Consider the following 23,949-nt stretch of genomic DNA (forward strand, 5'->3'; position numbering starts at 1 on the left):
TGATATGAGCTCTTATACAAATACAGTTAATTATCTGAACATCCTGGTGACCCAACAAAATAAAAGTATAAATGTATCTGAAACCTTCTCTTTGTCTTTATTATCCAGGGAAGAGGAGAGGCGAGGGCTTGAGGCCGAACGCATCACCCCAGTTGTGTCCTTCTCCCTCTGAGCCTCCTTGGTGGCCGTGATCTCAGCCAGAGCCCCGTAGCTGCCCGTCTTCCTCAAGCCCAGACGCCATGATGCCGGAGACTCGTCCTTCCTCTCTTCTTCCACTTTAGTTGAGACCTTTCCAGCAGGCTGCGTGACCTAAAATGGCAGGATGTCATTTCATAGGCCGACACAACAGTATCATAGCATGAAGATAATGACATTTTCAGTCATATTGGTGAGTAACACAAAAGCAGATAAGGTCAAAACTGTGGTAAAATGGCTCAGATTAATGTGTAGGGGCTTCAGGTCTTAGGTTTTAATGAGGAGACCAGGAGGAGACACTTTATTTATTTTTTTTTTCTTAAAAGGAGGAACATGCCTGTTAAGAGGGACAATCTAAATTCAGAGTAAATACACAAATACACAATGGACCTGACTGTACCCAGTGCTACAAAATAGAGCACATGCTATCCTCAAAGAGATGTAACTGTAATGCTCTTAAACATGAGGGGGTGACGGCTCTTTCAACTTGATTTTAGGGTCCAAGTCACAGATTTAATTCATCTTCTATCCGTTTCCAGGTTGTGGGGCATGCTGGAGCCAATTCCAGCTCAAACTGGGCAAAGGTGGGGTACACCCTGGACAGTTTGTTACAGATTTCAGTTCTGGCTTGGTATATATTTCATAAAGCTATGAGATGATGATAAGCAACTGAACACAACACAGAAACAACACAGACACAAGGTGAAAGCACAACTAGGGCAGTGCATTTGATGACCACATGTGAAAACAACAACACCACCACCACGTTGGGTTGATGAGTGAAAGTCAGAGAGGGGAAGGTTCAATCAGCAAAACCTGGGTCAGACCAGAGTGGTTAGGGAGGTGTTAAATAGTTTGTCAGTGCACAGGTGCGTGTAGGATGAGAGAACAACTCTGGTGCACACCAATGCCTCACCATAGGTTTTTTGGGCACTAGAGAAATGCCAGTTTTGCGCAAGCCTTGACGCCACAATGCAGGACAGCCTGGCTCCGCCACAGGCATGAGGGGAGTAATATATTCAAACTAAAGCCAACCAAGACAAGAGCCCAGGATGAGAAAGGCGCAGAAGAGAGGGAGAGCAGGGAAAGGAGGACAGAGAGGATGAGACAGAGAAAAAGCCAGGATAAGCCAGAAGCAGCAGCAAAAAGAAACACTTTAAGGCAAGAACAGATATTTTTTTCTAAAAAAATAAAATAAAATAAAATAAAAAAAGCCTAGTCACACGACACAATGCTTACTGCCAAACCATAACTGTTGCTCTCAATTGGAATAAGCATCAGATTCTACAAATATCTGGTAGTGCCAAAACTGGGCATTGTTAATGATTTCGCTCACTCTTGTTAGACAGGAGACATTGTGATGTGCAAGCGCTAGGCTGGAAGAAGATCATTGCAAGAAAAGAAGCAGAGAGGAAAAAAAAAAAAAAGCATTCAGGAAGCTAATTAGAGGATGATGACTAAAGGAAGGCAACTCAGAAAAAAAGACTATAAAAAGGTGCCCCTCTTATTTTTAGAATTTAGTATCTTGGTGATTTCAGTTATTAGAGACTTAATATAAGGAGCACTAACAGCTAGCTCCAGCACTGACGGAAGTCAGTGAAATTTACCAGGGTCACTTTGGTAACATGCTTTTCTTGATTCTACCAGCAGAGGGTAGCAGACTCAAAAAAGGAAAGGACACAACCAGCCCTTGTCCTTAGAACCAACCCAAACTACTACTCCATACAATGGCCAACTACGATTCTGACCTAAGGTGTGTTGTCAGCTGTTAACACCTTCCTGGACGGGCCACTGATCGTCCCATCTGAGCAGCTTGTCGCCGTGTTTGTTAAACACTGGCTCTCTTTCTCTAGGCCACTGTGACATTTGTTAGCTGTGTATTCACTGTGCTGCACCATGAAGACCAAAGCACAACCATGATTCATGCAGTATGAACAGCAAACTCATTAATGTAAACCCAACAGTGTCTTCAGCCACCTGTAAAATTAGGTTTGTGTTCAAAGGGGAGAAAACCAAAATAGATGTAGATTTTTTCTTTTATTGATTAATGTACGTAATGAGGCACAGACATGTGTCAGCAGAACAAAGCTACATTGGCCTTGTGTAACACATGAGGTGCAGTCACTACTTAAAGTATTTTGAGTCATAAGTAGCGACATGATTACATCATGGCTGTGCCTCATCTCATTTTCATCACAGCCTTTTCAAACCAACCGACTGCAGCACCTGCACAGAGCTGGATGACAAGCATCATCAGATCATACCTTCTTTACCGGTGAAGTGGGCGTTGTCACCTGGTTGGTTGGAGCAGTTGGAGATGACACGGTGATACCGGTTGGGGTGGGTGTTGTGCTGTTGCTCACAGATGCTGAAGGCTTGGTTTTCTCTGGACCCACCAAGACAAAAGTGTGAGTGTGCTAGAAAATGCTGAGTGAAGTATTTATTACAGAAATTTCATGTAATGTCAGGTCACTAAAAAGTCAATGAGATGGCCTGAAATGTGTTTGTTTTTGAGGTGTAGAGACGCAACCAAATGAAATTCCAAGAGAGTGACTTTATTGATGGCCAGTAAACACTTTAGCTTTGGACATGATTTACTGATACCACACTTCAAGTCTAAAATAAGATGAGCACACACAGTACCTGCTTCAGTCTCTGACTCTGAATCTTCTTCCTCCTCTTCCTCGCTGGAGCAGCTTGATTCGTCTTTCTTCCCCTCCTCTTCTTCATCCACCTTTTCTGCTTCCAAGGTCTCAATGCGTGGGGCATTCTTCTCTGGCTCCAGAAGCAGCGTTTCTTTGCTGCAATACAAAAAAAAAAAAAAAAAAAAATCTCAAATCAAGACAACTCAAGTCAAAGAGAAATTATTCACATATAAAAAAGATGGTTTAAGTAATCATGATTTATTATGCCTGCAATGTAGGTGGGTAGTTTTTAAGCCATTTACCTCTTCAGTGGTTTCAGTGATTGGTTGTTATCTCCAGTGGTCGTAGTTTCAATCAAAGGAGATTTCTTAACATCTTTCTTCTCACTCATCAACTGGGATAAAGAAAAATAAGACAAAAATAAGGCCTAATCACGAATTGAATTGAATGTTTTTCATTCAAGTATTCTGAACTCACTCACTAATTAACCTTTCTTTGTAAGTGGTCATTCAAATTTAACCACCATCCTGCTAATGAAGTTGGACTCACCAGATTTTGTTTCTTCTGTAATTCTTCTAAATATCCCAGAACGTCTTCATCTGCTACATCAAAAGGCGTCTGGCCCTGAGGGAAAGAACGAAAAAAGTGATCTAAAATATGGACTGAACCGCATTTAATAGATTCAATTCAAGGTACTCACCATTTTATTAATGAGGTCCATGTCACATAGATTCTCCACCAGTATCCTACATGCCTCCTCTTTTCCCCAATGTGCTGCTGCATGTAGAGGTGTCCAGCCATCATAGTCCTTAATATTTACATCATACCCTGCTTGGATTAAAAGCCTGCGCAGTGAAGAAGCAGAGGGAGAGCAAAAATAGTTTTCATCTGAATTAGCAAATCCGGTTTTCTTGGATTTGACTCTGTAAACTAATCTTTCAGAGTCCGGCCTTTTAGAAGTACGTCAGCATTGTAACCTCAGGTCAGATTTATCAGATAATAGTTGCGCAGCTGTACGAGGGTGGTGCATTTTAAAACCTGATTATTTTAGCCAATAAATCTGCCATGACAGGGAAACATTTAGATCCCTGGACTATGTAGGGCAGTCACTAAACATCTTCAATATCTCAGAGCTATCTATGGCACTAGAGTTTGTTGGCTGGTGTCCCAGACCAGATGGACGGGCGGCTGCAGTTTCTATCCTCAACAGTGTAGCTGTATTAACAGCCCACAGAGACAATGTCAGAACAACACACTGACAAGATGCAGAGACCAAGATATGTTTGACATTAGCTAAGAAAATCCTGATGCTGGGCCTCAACGCTGTCTTGATTATAAACAGCATTTATATAAGTAAACTCACATGGATGGCCTTGTGTAACACCGATACAAATGCATTCATTGGTCATTGAGTTTTTGCCCTGGTGGAAAAGGTTACCAAAAAAAAAAAAAAAACAGGTCACTTTACTTACTTTAAAACCTCAACGTATCCCTTCGCAGCTGCTACATGGAGCGCCGTTCCTCCAGACTTGGCGTGCCGAATGTCTTGAATCTGACCACTGTTGAGCCACTGCCGGGCGTCCCTCAGCATTATCCGCTCCTCCTCTTTCCGGGCTGCTTCGATATCAACCCCTGTTGAGACAGAGGAGGCTGTTAAAAGTGTCATTCAAGGATTACCTGCCAATTACCTGCCAAGAACCCAGAGAGCAATTTAATGAAGATATTAGCTGTGAGTTTGCGTCTTACGGCAAGACTGAGGTATGTGAATGTTTGGAATATATTACATTAGTCTGTGACTACGGATTACAGTAGAGGAGAGAAAATATCTTAACACGTACTCGTGATATAAATCTTTGCACATCTAAACACTGCGGTGACAACGCAGCAGAAATGACATCTATGACAAGTCCCTGACAAAAGATGCAACCCATCCACCCCTGTGCTTTCATTAAGCCAGGCCTTGATGTTTCTACAGAGCAGAAATAGATGCAACGTTATTTTGGCAACCTCTCCAAACACTAGAGGGTGTTGTAAAGCTCTTATTCTGCTTTGGCAAACTGTTTTGTGCCAATGTTCTGTCAATTTGATGGTGAGATACCGGCAGTAAACATAAAAGTCTCAGCTGGTGAAGTGGGTCAATATGTCTAAGCCATAGGCTGCACGCAGGGCGGCAGTGAAAACAGGCCTGTATTGTCTTTTCAACAGCTGGTTGGAACATGAGACAATCTGTAACACACTGCTGCAAGACTTGTTGCCTCGTCAGCTGAGCATTGACAGTGTTGAACTATATTAACAGTGGTTTGAGAAGTGCTACAGGAGTAGGAGCCAAAGCTTCAGCTGATATTATAGCTTCTTGTTACAGTCCCAAGGATACATAGTCGTTGAATTCCCGACACTTCAGAACGTTTAAAGACTGCCTTGAGCTTTGACAACGATGAAAGTGGACATCTGTGTCTACACGCTTGGCTCCAGAAACGGGCAGAGGAAAATGTAGGTAATGAGACATCTTCTTGTTTGTTTTCTGCCCCTCCTCATTCCTGAAATCTTAAATATTATAGCAAAAACCCAGCATCATTTCAACACATGCAACTCAGTTTTCAACAGAGCGAGGCAGGAGTAATATTCTGGCTTCTTTAAAACTGGACATGTTGCTTATTATGTGGATCAATGATCTCAAGTCTAAGAAAGTGAAACCAAATGCGAAGAGGATGACTCAGTGTCTAAGTTTATGTTTGACTGGAATTCAAATTTCATTTCCAATGCAGAGACTTTTGTTGAATAATGACACCCCATGACAGTAGAATCATTTTAGAAGTGAGATAAAACAGTGCTGTTACCTTTACGGTAAAGCACACAGAGAAATGCTGTAATTCATCTTTGAGTTGCCAATATATAAATCCAGCCTGACTATGCTACAGTATTATGCTGGAAAACTGACCTAAACTTCATTAGGAAGGCTCAGTTAATGTAGGGAATGAGAGCTTGCCAGGTAGGGTAACATCCCGTGATCTCTTGGGAAGTAGCCTACACTGTGTCTATAAAAAGCAGGGAGCCTAATGGCCTTTAAGTAGGGCTACAGAACAAGAGGTGAGTGGAAGAATTGGCAGCTGTTCAAAGTTGAGTTTTTACAAGGGACGAGCACATCTTCCACCTAAGCATTAAGATAAAGAGAAAATACACCAAAAAAGGAGTTGCCTCCCGTTTCACCTCGCTGACAGTATACCACCAGAATATCTGCCAGAAGCTCAATGAAATATCTATAGGAAAAAAAAAAAGAAGAAAAAACAGAACAAAACACAAACGAACCAAAAAAACTGCACCATATTAATCACTGAGGAGGAGTTTTGTGTTAAAGTCCAAAGAAACAGAGCTATAAGATTAACTGTTTTACTGTGGGCTTAAGATAAAATGAATGTTGCTCTAATCCAACTGCCCCACACACTCCTGTCCCCTCTGCGGCACTCAAGATAACAGGGACAGCATGTGAATCAGAAACATTTCTGAGGTCTTCACCTTCAGTCCATTACAAGGACAGAAAACTGCCTTCATGCGGCTGCTGACGAAGGTGGAAAGGAGAGTTGAAGGGCTGCCTGATCACTTGAACAAAATTAGGGTCAAACAGAGGATCTAGAGGCTTCCCAGCTGAAGGGAAACCATATGCACTCGGTAACAAGTTTAAACCCGTGACTTGTGTCTCTTTGAGAGGAGAAAATCACATTACAAACATACAGAGGCATTACACAACAGCTAGTTGCATAATGCTGCCTTTTACCTCTAGTGTAGAGAAGTGAGCTGTGGATTGTCTGCAGCTGCCCTTGGGCCTGGATCACTGCAAATTCATTTTCAGCCAAGTCTTATCTCAAAAGCAGTTTTTGTAAAGTCTGAATTAATGACAAGATAAATATGTCTCAAACTTTGACTAAATAATAGCCACAGAATGTAGTCGGTATTAGCGGTCAGGTTCTGTAAAATCCTTTACCATGTCAAATGAGGATGTGTGTTTGGCTTAGCATCACTTGGTGATGGATCTTAGGTGAGGCAGCAGTTGGATGCTCTGACCCAGGCGGCCCATCGCCCAGGAATCGGCCAAATCAAAGCTGACAGGTGCGGCTGGCCGAGATACTTGAGGTTCAGATGGGTGCAAGCCTCTCCAAAGTTACATAGCACGACCAAGGAGCATAATGTGTCAACTGCTCTTTGGTGTAATTATTACTGGATTCCATTTGCTCTCAAATACTTGGATCATGAGTTGAATGGGATGTATACACAGGAACGCAGTGTGAGAGACATGTCATGAGTCTTAGGCTTTCTTAAGGAATGGCAAGATGTGCAACAGAGAATTAGTGAATATGAGCTGAGGAGCACCCCTCTGGCCTGGAGCCAGTAAACATGCCTGTGCATGGCCTCTCACCATAGGGGAGGGCTTTTCATCATCTAAAGAATGCCCTGGCCAAAAATAGAAAGACTCGACTTCTCAGTGTTGAATTATCACATGACAGCTCCTAAGCACAGCTGGATCACTCTTCAATATTATGTAAGGCGTCTTCAAGCAAGGAAGTGAAAAACAGCAGGTGAATGACACTCAATAAGAATTCAGATCATATTTGACAACATACTCATACATGCATGAAACACACACACACACACACAAGCCGTGCTGCCTTTAAGATGTTTATGGTATCAGGATTGTTTCTAGATATAGTTATACGATTCAGGGGGATTGCATGATAACACTTAGCCTTGAAAAAGCTCTTTGCTCTGTTATCAATCTCTGCATCTACTTGGAAACACACTGCAGAGGAACAGTATCTTAAGTGGAGGGCGATAAGGACCAGAAATCCAGCATCTGTAAAGCTGTACCTTGTCGGTTGATCTCATTCTGCAGGAGTTCCTCCATTGCCTCCTCTTCAGCAATGTCCAGAGGGGTCTCGCCTTCGCTATTCACAACTCCTACATTGGCACCCTGGCTAATGAGATACCTGCAACAACAAGAACATATACACACAGGACAGTTTAGGCTAGTGACAGTGGGGTGTTTTTTGAAAACAAAAGATTTTCTGAAACAGACAAATCGAGTTCGTTTCACTGGGTTAGCCTTTGACAGGTTGAGAAGGAAAGGACAAGTCAAATGTCACTTCCTTTAACTGATCAGGAAATGGTTGAAGGACAGCAAATTTTTAATGTTATTTTTGGTCAAATGTCAACACTGGCTGACTGTAGCACAGTCTCTCGTTCCGTCTGTCGCATGCAAAGCAATGTTCAAATTTCACACACTGCAAAATTACAATGAAGGGCATAATTACCTGTTGTATTTCAAAACTTGCTGTCAAAATACTGCTAGGAAGCCACACACAATACACGTGAACATTGTACCTTATAATAAGGGCTTCTGAGTGACTGTTCTTAAGTTTCAGCAAAGTTAAATAACCTTTTTTTAGGTTATTTAGGTGGTGAGGTGTAACTGTCACACCTGCTGTCGACTAAAAGGCTGTGTGCTGAAACTACTGAGGATCATGCTCGGGTTATGCAAATACATTGAACAAGCTGTGTCAGATCCAGACAGGTGTGAGATTTAATTTGACCAATTAATAATGAATTGTGAATACATTTATGTGACATTTAAGAGCTGGGGTAGTAAACGCAACAAGTTCGTTTTTCAAACAAATCTTTGGCATCTCCCTGCTGTAATTTCTTGTTACTTAACAAGGTGACGTGCCCTCAGCAATATATCTGTAACAGGCAGACATACAGAATGTGCTGCTGAGGTGATTTAATGTAGAACATCAGGCATCTAAAATGAGCATTTAATGCCACATCCATAGCTACTTGGTGATTTAAACCCATTACATGTTTACCCCACCTTAACCCCGACAGCATTGATTCAAGACCTTTTAACCGGTCAACAGCTTCACCTCAGTTGTTTGCAATTACAGCTGTGGTGAGACTCGGGCTCTTCTCGTTAGGCCAACACACCACTTGAAATGCTCTTAGTTCTGATGGCTCCTTGTTCTCCCAAATGGCAGCTGCCCAACTGTACTTATTTTCAAAGTTTTACATCCCCTTGATTGGACTTTCTATTCTGCCTATTTTGGGTCAGCTTTACTAGGTTTCTCAATTTTGTGGTGTTGAGTCCTACCGTGCTTTTTAACCAACCCTACTATTAGCCAGCTGTGGCGACACCAGGAGGCTAACAAACATCCTCCTACTTTGCTGTTCACTTTACTGCAAATGAGGATGTTGGGAGTAAAACAAGACTATTCAGAACTTGCTACCCACATCGTTTTTTTGCTGGGTTTCTCTCCATGACATGATGTCTCCATTACTCACCCGTATCAGGCCAGCCACTTGACCTTTTCAGTCACTATGTGACAACAAAAAACGTCTTGTTTTCTGTAATACTAGCCCAGCGCTGATTCTGTGTTCATGGAGCGGACTGAGCAGGGATTAGTGGAGTCTGAGAGGTTGAAACACTTGTTGCCTTTTTAATGAGGCGGCTAATATTTCATTTGTTCATGTTTTAGGTATACAATGATGATCAAATCTGGTTGAACATACACATGCTCATCCATCTGCAGTCTGTTGTGTTTGTTGCTTTTTTGGGAAGACATTAATAGGGGGGAGATTTGTGGCCAGGTTCCTGTAATGCAACACAGAAGTAAAGCAGGTCACAGCACACTCCCAATATGCAGAACAATGAGCACACCCGAGCTCCTTCAGCCCCCTTTAGCCTGTTTAAATATCCTCCGATACCATCTGTGTTGTGCTCTGTGCCCCAAGTAAAGTCTTCTTACCTGAAAAGGTATAAAGGGGCAAGAAAATATTAAGAGCGCAACTCTAGAGCTCAGACACAGTGGCTGACGATGACCTCTCCATATTTGATTACATCACAAACAATGTGTGTCTGTTAACAATCTGATTGTGGCTGTAGATTCTGACATGCTATCTGAAATAGCAATATGGACATTTCTATGGAGAATGCGTACCTTTTCCAGAATGTATGTTAATTTCATGAAAATAAAAAGGAAAAATTAATCAGGAATGCATCAAGCACTGGAAAGTTCTGAAAGGACTGCTCACGTGCAATGTCAAATGGTCAAATACCACTTCCAACCCCTTTATATGGATGGAAAAAACTATAGTTGGAGCAATTCATTAAGCCCTAGAGTGGGCATCAATCTTGCTAGAAGCAATATAAAGACAAGAGTCACTAATGGAGGGTGCAGACACGTGACACAGTACTACCATGTTAAGCTGGAGGCCAGCCATGTCACATCTGGTTTTCTGTACATCAACATTACAGTTGCTACTGTTGAAAAAAATGCTTCCTTAGAATAAACTAATAGAGAAAACAGGATGTAAGAATGAGTTTGCATAAATCAAACATGATGAAACAGATACTACCGTTTCTCAGAAATTGAAGACAGGCCTGTCGGTACTTACTCTGCTATGTCTAGGTATCCGCAGGAGGCAGCAGCGTGGAGGGGGATCCAGCCTTCGTTGTCAGGCTGGTTAATGCTGGCTCCATGCTCAACCAGAAAAGTCACCATGTCGACATTGTCATCGATGCATGCCTGAGGGAGGAGAAAGAGAAAGAGAAAGGGTGTAAGACGGTGGTAAAAAAAAAATACCCTAAAAACAAACAAACAAAACGCAGACCAGCTTGTCTGTAAGTCGACATATGCGCATATGCAAACACGCACTTATGTGAATGAGACCGGCTGTGCTGTACTTACAAACAGCTCGCATGGAAACAGAATTTCACTGCGTCTGATAGCTTGCCATGTGCCTACAGAATTATTGGGGAATTTTAGCAGCTGGAGCATTCCCAAAATGCCTGCACATAGCAGTGGTACTCTAAATGCCACATAGTGCATGTGTAGTGCAGCTGACTGAGGTGTTGATGTGCAGCAAAAAGATAAGGGAACTCGTGCATGTTAAAAACCTGCTTTTAATTAGCCAAATATTTTCTCCAGTGGGATGAATCAAACCACAAACCCGCAAACACATCGTACAGTCTCTTCTTACACTGAGCCACTGATGAATCACTTAATTAAATCCACGTGTGGTCAAACAAAAAAGTAAAACTGTTTCGCCCATAAGCTGACTTTGCACGCTTTCTCCCCTTCTCAAATCAGTTTTAATCATTAAGAGCTGTGCTATTTGCTGCTGATTGTTACATGCTACATGTCAGGCCAGTCCACACAAAAAAGGCCTGCATTCACCAAAGTCAAGGTCACACTTAAGACCAGGTAAATACATGTTCCCTTAGTGACAGAATTCAGACTGTGATTTCAGTCTGGAGATCAAAATGCTGCACATGCTCCAAAGGAAGTCACAATACTGTGTACCAGAATAGAAGACTGCTCACCAAAATATGAATCACTGATGATCAGCACATCCCTGACTGTCACCAAACGAGATCAGGCGCACAGACAACAAAGAGCTCCCTGCTGGGATTTATGTTGGACTCCTGCAGTTTCCTACCTGATTAATACACCCACTAGAGAATTGCAAAGCGCTTGTCAAACCTCCAGTTTAGCAAACCAGACCATATACGAATGTGAACGTGAAAACAAAAGTGATGCCCGCTAAAATAAGAAGTGGGAGTGGGAATGATCTAATTTAAGATCTTCTGACTCATGACGTGGGAGATATTGTGATTTTACCAACATCGTGAAGCAGAATTTGCTCCAGAATGGACGACTTTGAATTTCCGTTACGTTCTGATCTGTGAGATCGAGACCTGCATGTTGCAAGTAGTATGTTTTCTTTAAGTTTAAATTAATACATTTCTTTGTCCCTTGTTTTTGTTGTCTTTCGTCAAAGGTAGGAGACAAGACCCACATGATCATCACATATTCATATTCACACTTTCATCATCATCACCATATATTTTGAAGTCAGTTTGCACGACAGATGTCTGGCTGAGCACGACTGAGCCAAATGTAAAGGCCTTTCTAAGAGGGACACAGTTGTTTTCCGAACAAATTAAAGAAAATAGAATACAAGTCATTTTCTGAAAGGGAAACAGAAGCTTTCATGAAGCAAGCCATCAAGGTCAAGGTGGGGGGGGGGCACTTTCTGCTCAACAAAACGGAGGAACAGCAGCAGTGAGGCGCACCGGAGTGCATTCTGCATTCAGGACACTCTGGCATTAAAAAGGTATTCTACGTCAAAGACACATAACAAAATGACCTGCAAAAGCAGTGGTCAGTAATAAAGTCTTGTAGCGGGGTGGAGGGGCGCGCAGAAAATAATTTCTTTCCTGTATATTTATAGCAGTCCAAAACAAAAACACTCCACACTGCTCCAGTGATGGACTGTCACTGTTGTAGACGACACTTCAAATCCACAACAATCACCGCTGAGCTGTATTAAAACCACACTTCGCCCCGAGCACTTCACCCGCATCATTGAACGCTGTGCCTCGACTGTCCCGCTCTCTCTCCCCCTCTCCTGGGGTTGCTATGGCAACAAAAGCGTTGACAGGGGAAACAGATACACATGAACACACAGCGGCCTCACGTTCAGGGCACACGACAATCTGGCTGGAATCCTTGTCCAAATTTGGGCCGTTTACAACGCCATACATGGCCAGAGATGAAGAGCAGCTGCAAAAGGCCTCACTGAGCTTATCTGACAGTGTGTGTGTGTTTTTGTCTGATGTGGTCTGGCTTAGTGTGACTCCTTGAGCACTTTGATTTTCTTCAGGTGCAGGTGAACTTCTAAAGGGGCCGGGCTTATTTGACTTTAGTACAGGGTCCTTAGAGTCTTGCGGTCTACTGCTCTCCACATTCATGAAATGTCACCGTCATGGGCTTGTTAGTTGGACGCCATTTTTCACTGTAACCCATCGCAGCTTTTGGTCCCTCATCCATGGTTTTACATATCAAGTATGGGGACAAAAAGGCCAGTCAAGCCAGATTTATTCAGGTGCGTCAATCAATCATTTGGCAAATTTTTCGTCATCACGTTAACAACACTTCCTTCTATGGTATTTTCCAGGTATTTTCCCCTGGAGGGTGCAAGCAGACGGGTGTTTATTTTTCCACATGCAATCATACTTTTTGGGCAGCGTCACCATCTTACTGTGCCCGTCCTCAAGAGTCATCATAATGCTGTTTACTTTGTGGGAAATAAGAAAAGCAGCTCTTATAGGCAGCCCAGTGGCAACACCAAGGAAGTAAATGAAAGCAAGCTGTTAGAAGTTCTTTTTTTTTTTTAGTTCATCTTCCTTTTTTTTTTTTTTTTTAGTGTTTCTGCTTTGCAATAATTCAAAGGTCACAAACTGACAATACACACATTTTTTTTTTTTTTTTTTATAAATTCAAGACTAGTTTGAGCATTAACAGATGTTAATGCAGAAAAGGCAAAATGTCACATTCAATCAGCTGACCATTGGCACTTCTCTGAGAAAACCAAAACGTGCTTCTTTTTTTTTCTTAATATGTGACTGCTGTAAAGTGACATAAAACTGAAAGAACCGACTGCTGCAGCTCTGTCTCCCATCTAAATCCTCCCCCTCAGTTATTCCCCACACACTCATTATCTTTTCAAAGTCCTCTCCCTCTCCGAGAATGGAAACAAGCCCCTTAAGGTGAGCGCAGCTTTAACCTCCTTCCTCGGCACGTCACCAGCCTTGCTCCACTTGCTCCGCCCAGCAGCTAGTGGAGTCCAACAAAAGGTAATCCCTTAATGGCTGTAATTGTCTGTGGTCGACAGGTGCCAGAGTTTCAGCCTGCATCAGGAATACGCCTAGTATAGTGGCCAGGGGGGCAGGAGGAAGAAAAGAGTGAGAGAAAGTATCACAGCCTTTTTCTGTGTTTTGTCTCCGGAGCACTGCAGCCCGTAAAAGCCTCCAACACACTTGAATGTCTTGCTGGGAGAGAAGCACAGTAATGCTCATTACACTAATATTCAACGACATGGTTCATCAAAATCTAAAAGGACAAGATATTACATATACCTGACAGCAGGCAAAGCAGTGAGTCAGACAGTGTATAGGAGGAGGATCTGACAAATACAAGTTAAATAAGGAAACACTGTGGGCTTAATTCTGTCTCACACATCACAAAAAGCCCCCTTTTGTCACATATCGTACCCGTGCTGAGCTCACAGTGAAACACTCAGACATGTAGTGACTCACTCTAAAGCATAGATGTTGCCATTTAAACCCATGGAATCATTCAGAGAGGCCACGCATTAAGATGGATGACACCACACAGCAGAGATATGAAATACACAATACTTTTCTTTTTAAACAAAGCTACACAATATCCTGCATACCTGCTTATATAAAAATGAAGTCCTACAGATAACAGACATTACCTCACTATTCGGGTTGATTTTTTTATAGATTTATATGCAATATTTATGTGTCTGGTCTGCACTATGTGAATACTGGCTGCACAGAGTTTGCTAGGCAGATCTATAGAATGAGTCCTTGCTGCCCCTGTTAACCAGAAAGGTAATATGATGGAAACTGAGGCTTCTGGGAAGTTGACGTAAGCACAAAAACCAAATCAAGCACTAATCAATGGACACAGGATGCTCCATTTGATTGGTCGATAAGCGTTTGTTGCATTGCGTGGCTTGCATCTGAAAACATCTGTTAATCCATTAGTCTGTGTGTGATGTGGTTAGCAAAATAGTGCTAATGTCTAAATACAAATTAATTGATTCACATCAAGGTCCAATAAGATAAAAACAAAAGATTCACAAAAAGTAGGCATCATTAAAAATTTGATTGCAGAGAGATTGGAGAGAATTGTTGTCGATGTTGCAGTGTTAATGTGGAGAAATGGGAAGTGCTGTAAAGCAGAGATATAACACAATAGGTGATCTCATGTTTATACTGTAGAAATGCAAATTGCAGCAGGATGTACTGTGTTGCTCCAGCAGCGCTTATTTGATCGTGTAGGTTGTGACAGAGCACTTAGTGTCTTGTTTCACAACACAGGACCGCTCTCACCATGTTCTTTTCCAAATCCACAAAACATCAGTTCTAAATCACCGAACGTGTCTTCTGTGTTTATGAGCTTTTGCACTCTGGTTGGGAGCAGATTAAAACAAACATCAGACAGACGTCACAGGAGGGTTAGACTGTATTTGTCAAGGGAGAAGAAAAAAAAAACCAAAACAAAACAAAACAAAACAAAAAAAAAAAAAACAGCCTCAAGTGGCACTTTATGAAAGAGGAGGAGAGAATAGGCTGTCCTCTGAGTCAGCCAAAGCGAACATGACACACAAAAAAGAAAAACAATAATCCTGTCCTCAAAACTAGCAGACATACTACAGGTATGGGCAAATACGATAGTCACTGCATCTATCATGGTGGATAAAAACCGGTCATAAATGCTGAATATATGCAAATAGCTTTTTGGTTTTTCGAAAAAGCAGTCAAGCTCCACTTGGCCAATAATATACTTTTTTTTTTTGGGGGGGGGGGGGGATCTCCTACTTCACACACACACACACACACACACACACACACACACACACACACACACACACACACACACACACACACACACACACACACACACACACACACACACACACACACCTATTACTTGCATGCATCCAGGATTTAGCTATTTTAGGCACTATCAACAGATTAACTGAATAAACTTTCCTAAGATTGTGGCAATAAATATGGAGAAGATTAAACAGACACAATACAGTGTCCACCGTATGCACCAGTCTAATCCTAATATAATAAGGAGGAATTAAAGCCCTGCAAAAGAAGATGTGCTAAGCCATTCGACGGGGGAGAGAAAGAAAAAAAAAAATTACCCATGACATGCACCTAAGAAAAGAGCTCGGCCTGTTGCCATGCCAACAAAGCCAAAAAGAGAACATGGGTTCAGGCCTTGTCAGGCTTTTGTAAGAAACATAAATAAATAGAGAAAAGACTTCATTTTAAAGCACACAGGGGTTGCTAGGCCCTGAAGGCAGCGCAAAAAGCAAACTGCTGTGAGACAACATTAAAAAAAAAAAAAAAAAAAAAAAAAAAAAAAAAAAAAAAAAACCTAACATTGAGGAGCATCTCAAGGTGCCATCTTTGCTTTTTTAACATCTTGTGGGAATGACTTAACTATTACTAGAGCGATTCTCATGACCTTTTATGGTGAAAAAAACACGTCTTACAGGCGCGTGCTAATACTACTTAATATAATCCTCAGTTTTTATTATCATTCAAAACACCAAGACACTGACAGCATGAAGAAACAACAGGATGATTTAGCGCTATGTTCAGCATATAAACTCAGCTTCTAACCTTTTTTTTTTTGGAAGAAAAGACTTCACATTATTGGAGTCATGTGGGTTAGATTTGATGACATCTGTAAAAGCTATTTTTGGTCACAATGACAGTTTTCACTGAACAGCATCTAGCAATGTGAAGATAAAGATAATGGAGAATCTACAGGATACAGAGATAAAACCACACTGTCTCACCAAGTTAAAGAGAACTATTTATTGTCCATGAGCTTTAAATTTGCGTAGCCTTAGCCCATAAACGCAGCAACAATTAGAGTATACTCAAAGTTTGAACCATATGCTTAACGTCACATGGACAGGTCTGACATCCCAGACAAAACACTTTCAAAAGACACAGTCTTGGCCTGCTATAGTAAAGGGGTATAGCTACTGTGTGTATAAGAAAGGCAGGTTTATTATCTAGTGGGCCATCGTGTAGAAAGCTCCAAGCTTAATTTAGCAGCACTCCACATCAAGGAGACACTTGAAGACCCCTCCCCTCCTCGACTTCCTTTAGTATCACCCTCAGATGGCCAACTCAAACACTGTGCAAAAAGGCTGCTGCTTCTGCTGCTGCGCCTGTACATTTTACTGCTGAGAGTAGAGCTCAGCGGTGAGCCAAGCGACGAGGACCATTGTGTGAGCAGCTATTCTGCTTTCATTGACAGCATCAATAGTGCATGCCCATGGTAACACCCATGGCTGATGACAGTGTTCTTTGGGACTAAGGGACATCATGGCAATCAGTTGGTACTAAAGACGGAGCTACTGCACAGTCCTGTCATTAAGTGAAATGCTAATTCAGCATTGCCATCCTGTACACTATTAATGTAGTGATATTGTATTTATATTATATTATATTATATTATATTATTATATTTATAATGTTTATTGTAATTTTTCCAATCATTGCTCCTGATTTAACAAGAGGAACAGCTTGTTTAGGCATACTATTAACCGCCCAGTAAAACATGATTTACTTTAGATATAAAACACCTAAATTATTTAAAATCTACCCATTTAAGTAAGTTAAAATAATTCCTATACGTTATATTGTGATTTTTTTCCTTTTTCACCATGTCTTACCCTGCACATGATGATCTGTAGCTATGCACTGCTTTAGGTTTACCCTTTCTTTGCCAACGGCAGCAAGTGGAATTCCAGTTGTTGAGTAACGTCATTCCCAACTCAACATCAACACATCTTTTAAGGAACACTGTACAGATTCCTCTAGACAATCCACAGGCGTCACCATCAACAGCTTTCAGAAGGACAAATCAACTTGCTGATGAAGAAATGGTCCCAATTACAAGTCACCACAGAGACAAGGATTATGCTAGTCACTCAATTTAGAACTACAAACAGCAGCAAACCCACAGATTATCATTGGGAAGCGGGAGGGACTGTTTAGTTTTGGAACAGCTGTTGAAACCCACAACCCGCAGAGAATTTGAGTCACTCTCGCTACGATTATGATGAGGACTTTTTGCTGGGCTCAAGGCACCAACAGAACCACAAGAACTCTGTGTTTTTTCACTCAATCAATGAATCAATCAATAAATAAATAAATAAATGGGTGTGTGTGTTGTGTGAAAAGTGTGTGGAGATGATATAACACCCATTCTCTTCAAGAACACATTAAAAACAAACTGCTTTCTTATTTTCAACCTTTCCTCTCAATTATCTTGTCATTTCAGTTTTTCTCTGGAGGTGTGATGTGGGGGGTAGTGAAACTGCTGTAGTTTCTGTTTTGAACACGATGACTGAAACTGTCCAGGATCTGTCGAGAAAGAAAAGCCCTCCCATCTAATCATTTATTACGGTGTTAAGTTAAGCAAATATTTCATGCACAAAATGGAGAAGCGAGAAGGCTTGTTGATGCTGTCAGAGCATCCACAGTAGATGGTAATAACACAAGACTTGTTTCTCCCATATAAAGCAACAGTATAGACACCATAGCAGCTTCTTCTGGAGCTCACAACCAGCCTCTCTTTTGCCCCCCCCCACCTCTCCTCTGATCATACAACTACTCTCTGCAACCACCTAGCCAGTAAGCAGCAAGGTCCTGGACTAGCATACCAGTGGAGAAATTCCCAGATAAGTAATACTCCTAGCCTTGGGGCTTCAGGCATCAGAGTTCTGGCCCCTCCTTGTGGAGTACGTCATCGGCTCAGAGGCGCGCAGCCACTTCCACAAAAGGAATTCCTTCTTACCGCCTGCATTTAAGTACGAGTGTGCTATGTTTCTGTGTTTGCATGTGTGTGTCTCTGTGTGTGTGTTAGACAGATTAGCCCAGACCCAGAGAGGTGAGGCGAAAAAGTCAAAATTAAACTGGAAATGCAATAGACAACACATGCAAGAGAGAGCACGTACAAGATGGTCGGTAAACAGTTTTTGAAAGGACGACTTTGGCATGAAGGTGCATTCTGTAAGGTGTTGTACATCTGATTATATCTGAGACAAAAGAACTTGCAGCTTCTGTGCTATTGGTGGGGTTCAGGAGGCTAGAGGGTACGAGGGGGAGGGTTAGAGCGCTGCAGGGTAACCAGCTGGGTCCTTCCACTAGATGAGCTCTGTGGGGAGCTGTAACCAGACTACACACACAAAAAACACACACACAGAGCCTTTGCCTTCAATACTCGAGCTGCTGCTGCTGCTGCTACTGAGGACGACCATATATGGCCCTGGGATTCCCATGGAAAAAGAAGACCGGGATTGAGGAAGAGGGGGGAAAATGCCGGCAAGATTGTAACTGCATGTTTCTCTTGGGCTTTCACTCACCAGCCAAAACAATAGCCCCACTTGAGAGCCAAGTTTGTTTCCATGTGAGGGTTCCAAAAGCAAGAGGGGGCACCGGGGGGGAGAGGCAGAGAGGTCAGATAGCCACGGAGAGATGGCAGAATACAACGTCTGTTGATATTTCCATATAATAGAACCCTTATGTGGAGGCTACTATACAGAGGACAGAAGATAGCTCAGTCAGCAGTCACTGACAGCCAGTCAACTAAAGGGGCATTGAGCATGGTCCACAGTCCAGTCCAGCCCCTCCCCTCCCCTCCCCTCTTCCCCCCCACATACTGGCAGCATGTCACCGTTCACACCAACAAGCTCCAAACCCACGAGTTTGAATGGATACCAGGGTCTACCCTGCAGGCACTCTACCAATTTATAACCATTACAGCACAAACATGGATCGTCACTGGAGAAACACTGCAACAATGCAATGCTGAATCGCTAAATACACTGTCACACAAAGACCAAGATCAAACTTTCAAAGGACCTAAAATAAGCCCAAAGTAATGGACACCAACTCCACAGTAACCTTCTCATGTGTAAACCTGATGGGCATAAAACGTGTTCACCAATCATATAAAAAAAAAAGACACACCATGTGTCTACAGCAGCACTTTCAATCAGCAGAGAGGTTTTATTTCGAAACAGCAAAGCAATGATATGATGATGCAATGCAGAAGCCAGTTATTTCTGTGTAAGAAATGATTCACGATTATAAAAAAATAGGACATAATCAATTCAATTCACAACACTACATTGTAAAAAAATTATGGGGCATACTTTTGCCTAGTCTTGTGCCATTTACTGGGCAAGGCAGTGTAGATAGCTACATGCTTACGTTTGTATGTTAGGCAAACGTGAGTGATAAAAGCAGAGGGAGTTGAAGAAGCAGCCTCACTAGTGGAGCCTCAAAGAGGAAATGAGAAAAATAAACAGCCACTTCCTGTTCCTCTCCAGCCTGAAATCTCCAAAACTCTGATCCCTCCTTCCATCACCACCTCAGTAAAGAGAGACAAGCAATATACATTAACCCCCCCCAAGCCCAGGGCATCCGTTTTTACAGTTCTTCAAAACAACCATATAAATCATTTACATGATTATTAATAAATAATTAATATCAACTGGAAATGTGTACAGCTGAAAATAAAATTGGTGATGGAAAAACAAAGCTTAAGTGTTTACTCTTTCAAGTATGATTAATCAGTCATGACTTAATGACCGGATAACATTACTGCACAGTTCATCAAAATGCACGAACCAGAAATATAATGTCTTTTTAACTCAACATGATCTATAAAACCCCAGGTGCCTATATGTTGGGGATCATAATTTCACTGGGTCTCGGCCCTGCGATGTAACGAATTTGTGGTTAACTGTACAGCAGCTTGAGAGGTTTTGGTTCATTAATTATTCATTTAACAGTCAATTAACATATCAGCCTGATTGGACTCAGTGACCTGACTTTCATGCTCTATAAAACATGGAATACTGTCTGAGGTCACAGTGATGACAATGTCTTATTTTGAAAATGTCCTCCTTGTGTAAAATTGTATAATTGTGTTTTACTGGTTTGAGACAAAGGCATTAATATTTTTATACCACTGTGTCTAGTTTAAGCTGTTAAATAGAGTTATCTAATGCTTTTATTAACATTTATTAAGAATGTTTAATATGCCGAAGTGAATAAATGTTACCTTCTTAGCCAACATTAAAAAAAACATATATATACACATGCAGAAACATTTGCTCGCAACACACAGGCCATACTTATGCAAGTCAATTTAAATGACAAGGGCCTAGTCCCATTTACTGATAGGCTATCATCTATAAAAAGAGAATCACTTGCATGCGATAGTCACAAGAATGCTAATGGGGAAGCATCATTATAAACAGGTTCATTCAATCCATCTTATTCAAGACAAAAGGAGGAGCATCACACTGTGTGACACTACAGTTTTTAGCTTAAATCTTACCATCTCAACTTTTACAGGTAATACTGTATCTTGGGACATGCAGCATATTTGAAAAGCAAAAAGGTGAAATGATGAATTTAGCTGTCAGTTGTTCCGTGACGAGCACAGCAGCAACTTTCCCAACCGAAAATGTAAGGATATCACGTTCCATATCTCCAGGCTTAACAATAACACAAAGTCTCGATTGTGCGTAATGACACAATCACTATGTTCACCTCTGCCCCTCACTGCGTCTGCTGAAGATGCAGCCATTTTGAGAATAAATGGAAAGAATGTAACCTCACCCTTCCACAGACAACAAATGGGCATGCGCTCTCTGCCTTAATTGTAGTCGCTGCTCTGTAAGACAATGAGGAATTCACAGTTTCTGCATCCAGGTGTTCTCAGTTCAAAAACAGCTAATTTAAAAAAATAAATATTTGGTGTGAGTCATGATACTGCCGCCAAGCAAACAGCAGCAGGGTGGCTTAAAAAAAGACCTGGCTGAAGTAAAAGATAGACACTATGTGCCCAAAGGGTAAAAAATAAAAACAAAACACAAAAAACAACAAACAACAAAAATGAAGTAATTCCAAATACATCTCATAGCAGCTCAATAATTTGCACAGCTTTGGAAATTTAATTAGGCACTGTCACATAAAATATACAGACTAATAAACAGACTAATATATAAAACTGTGACACCAAAAGAGTACAGCACAAGAGCAAGGTCAAGTCTGCATCGATTGCGCTGTTGTCTAGTCAGCGCCGCTCATATACGTGGCAGCAGGTTTGGTTTTACTCCACGGAGGAATTCTCCTTACGACCCCAGGTGAACCAGTTCCAACCTGCAGCGACGCTCATCTGAAATACTTCAGAGAACCCTCACCACCACAGATCCACTGCCTCTGGCATTTTATCCCAGCTATGTGCTATCACAGCACATTCAGGTATAGGATCCATTTAGTTTAAGAGGGAATCAATATCGTAGCACTTTATCAAAAGGCCAAGCATCTCATGTGAAACTCATCAGAAAACATGCACCATCTTTAATCGAAGCTTGATTTAACAAAATTGTGAAGCCTGATATGATATTTGCTGATCCCATAAAACGGCTGTTTTACAAAAATTTTCCATGTTTAGGTTCTACTGCATTTGGGCAATTCATTTTTTCAAAATATAAATACCTTTACAAGTCACCTAAACTTTCTGAAATGTTCTGCATCAGTGCCGTGTAGTGCAACTTCACACGGTGTCTATTTTCAAAGTCATACATGTTATCTTAAAACTGCACACAAGGAAACAACATTGCAACATGCCAGGTCATCTGATTGTGACATGTCAAAGAACCAGTGCACAAACATCACAAGGACTTCCTAATGTTGATTATGGGGTTGTAAGGAGGCTGAATGAAACGGCAAGCAAGACAAGCCTGACAAGGAGACGTGCCAACTATACACAGGTAAAATATACATGTTCAGGGGTTCCAATTCTAAAATTAACACAGCCATCCCATCATGCTTGCTGATGTTACAGTAGAGCTGCACTGATTCACTGCAGGCAGGAATTCAATATTACATTAAATGGCCTATACTTCTGTGAAGGAAGTTAAGTTGAGGGCATTGTGTTTACCACACATCAGTGTAACTGAAGTATAATTACCCAGACATCTGTTGGTTCCTGCTCTCTAAAGGTTACCAGGTCCAGCTCAAACCTGCTGATGGATTTCTTTTGGGATTGGGATTGGGGTGGCAAAAAAAAAAACCCCATGAAACAATCTTTAATTTATATGCACTGTCCATCTACTATTATGCCTATTGTTATATCGGAATTTGGTTGAATTTAAGCCATGTTTATCCAAGCACGCTTTCTTCCCTGTATTCCTGACGATCCTAGCATCTGTTTGAACTCAGAGCGGTTACAGTTTCCTATTGCAGGACCTGTTCTGTTTCATGTGGTTAATAATATAATGTTGCACTAATATTTCCTTTGCTGCACCCTAAACACTACAATGCTATACAAGAGACTAAACATTGAACGTTATGATTAATGACAACAAGAGGGAAAGAGGAAGAATACAAGCATATAAAATGATGATTTGTCTCTTTCATGCACCAAACAGAACCAAATTAGATGAGTCAGAGTAGGCTTTTAAAATGTGTGTCACTGGCAATGTTTCAATCATAACTTATGAGCCAAACAGTAATTACATTTAAATATCAGTCATAACAAACTACCAAAACACGATGATTGGTAAATCACATTACAATTCAAGCCAGACAAAGAACAATAAGATATAGCCCGTCTGGATCCCAGACCATAAATTATTAAGTTCATCTTAATGTATTCTGCAACATGTTAGAGATGTGTGAGTGGTTAGCTGCTACTGTATGACAGTCGTGAACCATAACAAGGAAACTAAAAGCCTCGTGTAACTGTTCACAAAAAAGGCGATGTGAAAGCAGACTCCTTCCAAAATCCAGACATCAAATGTTGCAAGACAGTATGAGAACTGAGGTTTTGTCCAGCCTAAACACTAGACTGCTAGACCATGAAAAACCAACAAATATTTTCATTTTTCGCATGTCTTACCCACTTTATAGCCCATCTACACTTCAGCTGGTTACATAATAGTAGCAGCACTAGTAGCATCAATTCCACTGAGGAAATCGAGTCACACTATACACACACACAAACACACCATGTAATGCAATACAAGACCATTATATGCTCCAATACATGAAGAACGTGCCATTAAAAGTACACAATGACTTAATGATACATAAACATTCATAGCAATCGCTGCAACAAATGTGCCAACAGAAAAGCTTCCCATTACTATCTCCCTCCTAAAGCTAGCTGAAGGCATGTTGATTTTAATAACCAAACATATCTAATGTCGAGTTACAATGGTTTGCATTATTGCAGTACATTTCAACAGGAGTTCCCAATTAAAACAATGTGGAAAGGAGCACAGCCTTGTTGTCTGGGCTGATTTTCCTTAAACGTTTAGGCTGCATGCCTAGAAACTCCACAAGCTACTGATAAACTAAAAGCAGCACTGTGCATTACGTCAAACCCCCAAAATATGTTATTTTAGGTAG

The 23,949-nt window shown here is 41.3% G+C and overlaps 1 protein-coding gene across 6 annotated transcripts in view; it reads right to left on the reverse strand.

Annotated features, from left to right (window-relative positions):
- ppp1r12a (protein phosphatase 1, regulatory subunit 12A) overlaps positions 1–23,949 on the reverse strand; it is a 40,897-nt gene that overhangs the window by 12,210 nt on the left and 4,738 nt on the right. For 5 of the 6 annotated variants that reach the window (XM_029494854.1, XM_029494853.1, XM_029494852.1 and 2 more), the window contains exons 2-10: positions 10,281–10,411; positions 7,701–7,819; positions 4,313–4,472; positions 3,541–3,685; positions 3,390–3,464; positions 3,143–3,234; positions 2,839–2,996; positions 2,460–2,581; positions 85–309 (exon numbers count right to left, since the gene is read on the reverse strand). In XM_029494854.1, coding sequence (XP_029350714.1) covers positions 85–309; positions 2,460–2,581; positions 2,839–2,996; positions 3,143–3,234; positions 3,390–3,464; positions 3,541–3,685; positions 4,313–4,472; positions 7,701–7,819; positions 10,281–10,411 — 1,227 coding nt within the window. Of the gene's footprint in view, positions 1–84; positions 310–1,111; positions 1,220–2,459; positions 2,582–2,838; positions 2,997–3,142; positions 3,235–3,389; positions 3,465–3,540; positions 3,686–4,312; positions 4,473–7,700; positions 7,820–10,280; positions 10,412–23,949 lie in introns of all 6 variants that reach the window. The other variant, XM_029494850.1, reaches the window with a different exon arrangement.

Source organism: Echeneis naucrates, chromosome 23 (assembly GCF_900963305.1).
Source record: "Echeneis naucrates chromosome 23, fEcheNa1.1, whole genome shotgun sequence".
NCBI lineage: Eukaryota > Metazoa > Chordata > Actinopteri > Carangiformes > Echeneidae > Echeneis > Echeneis naucrates.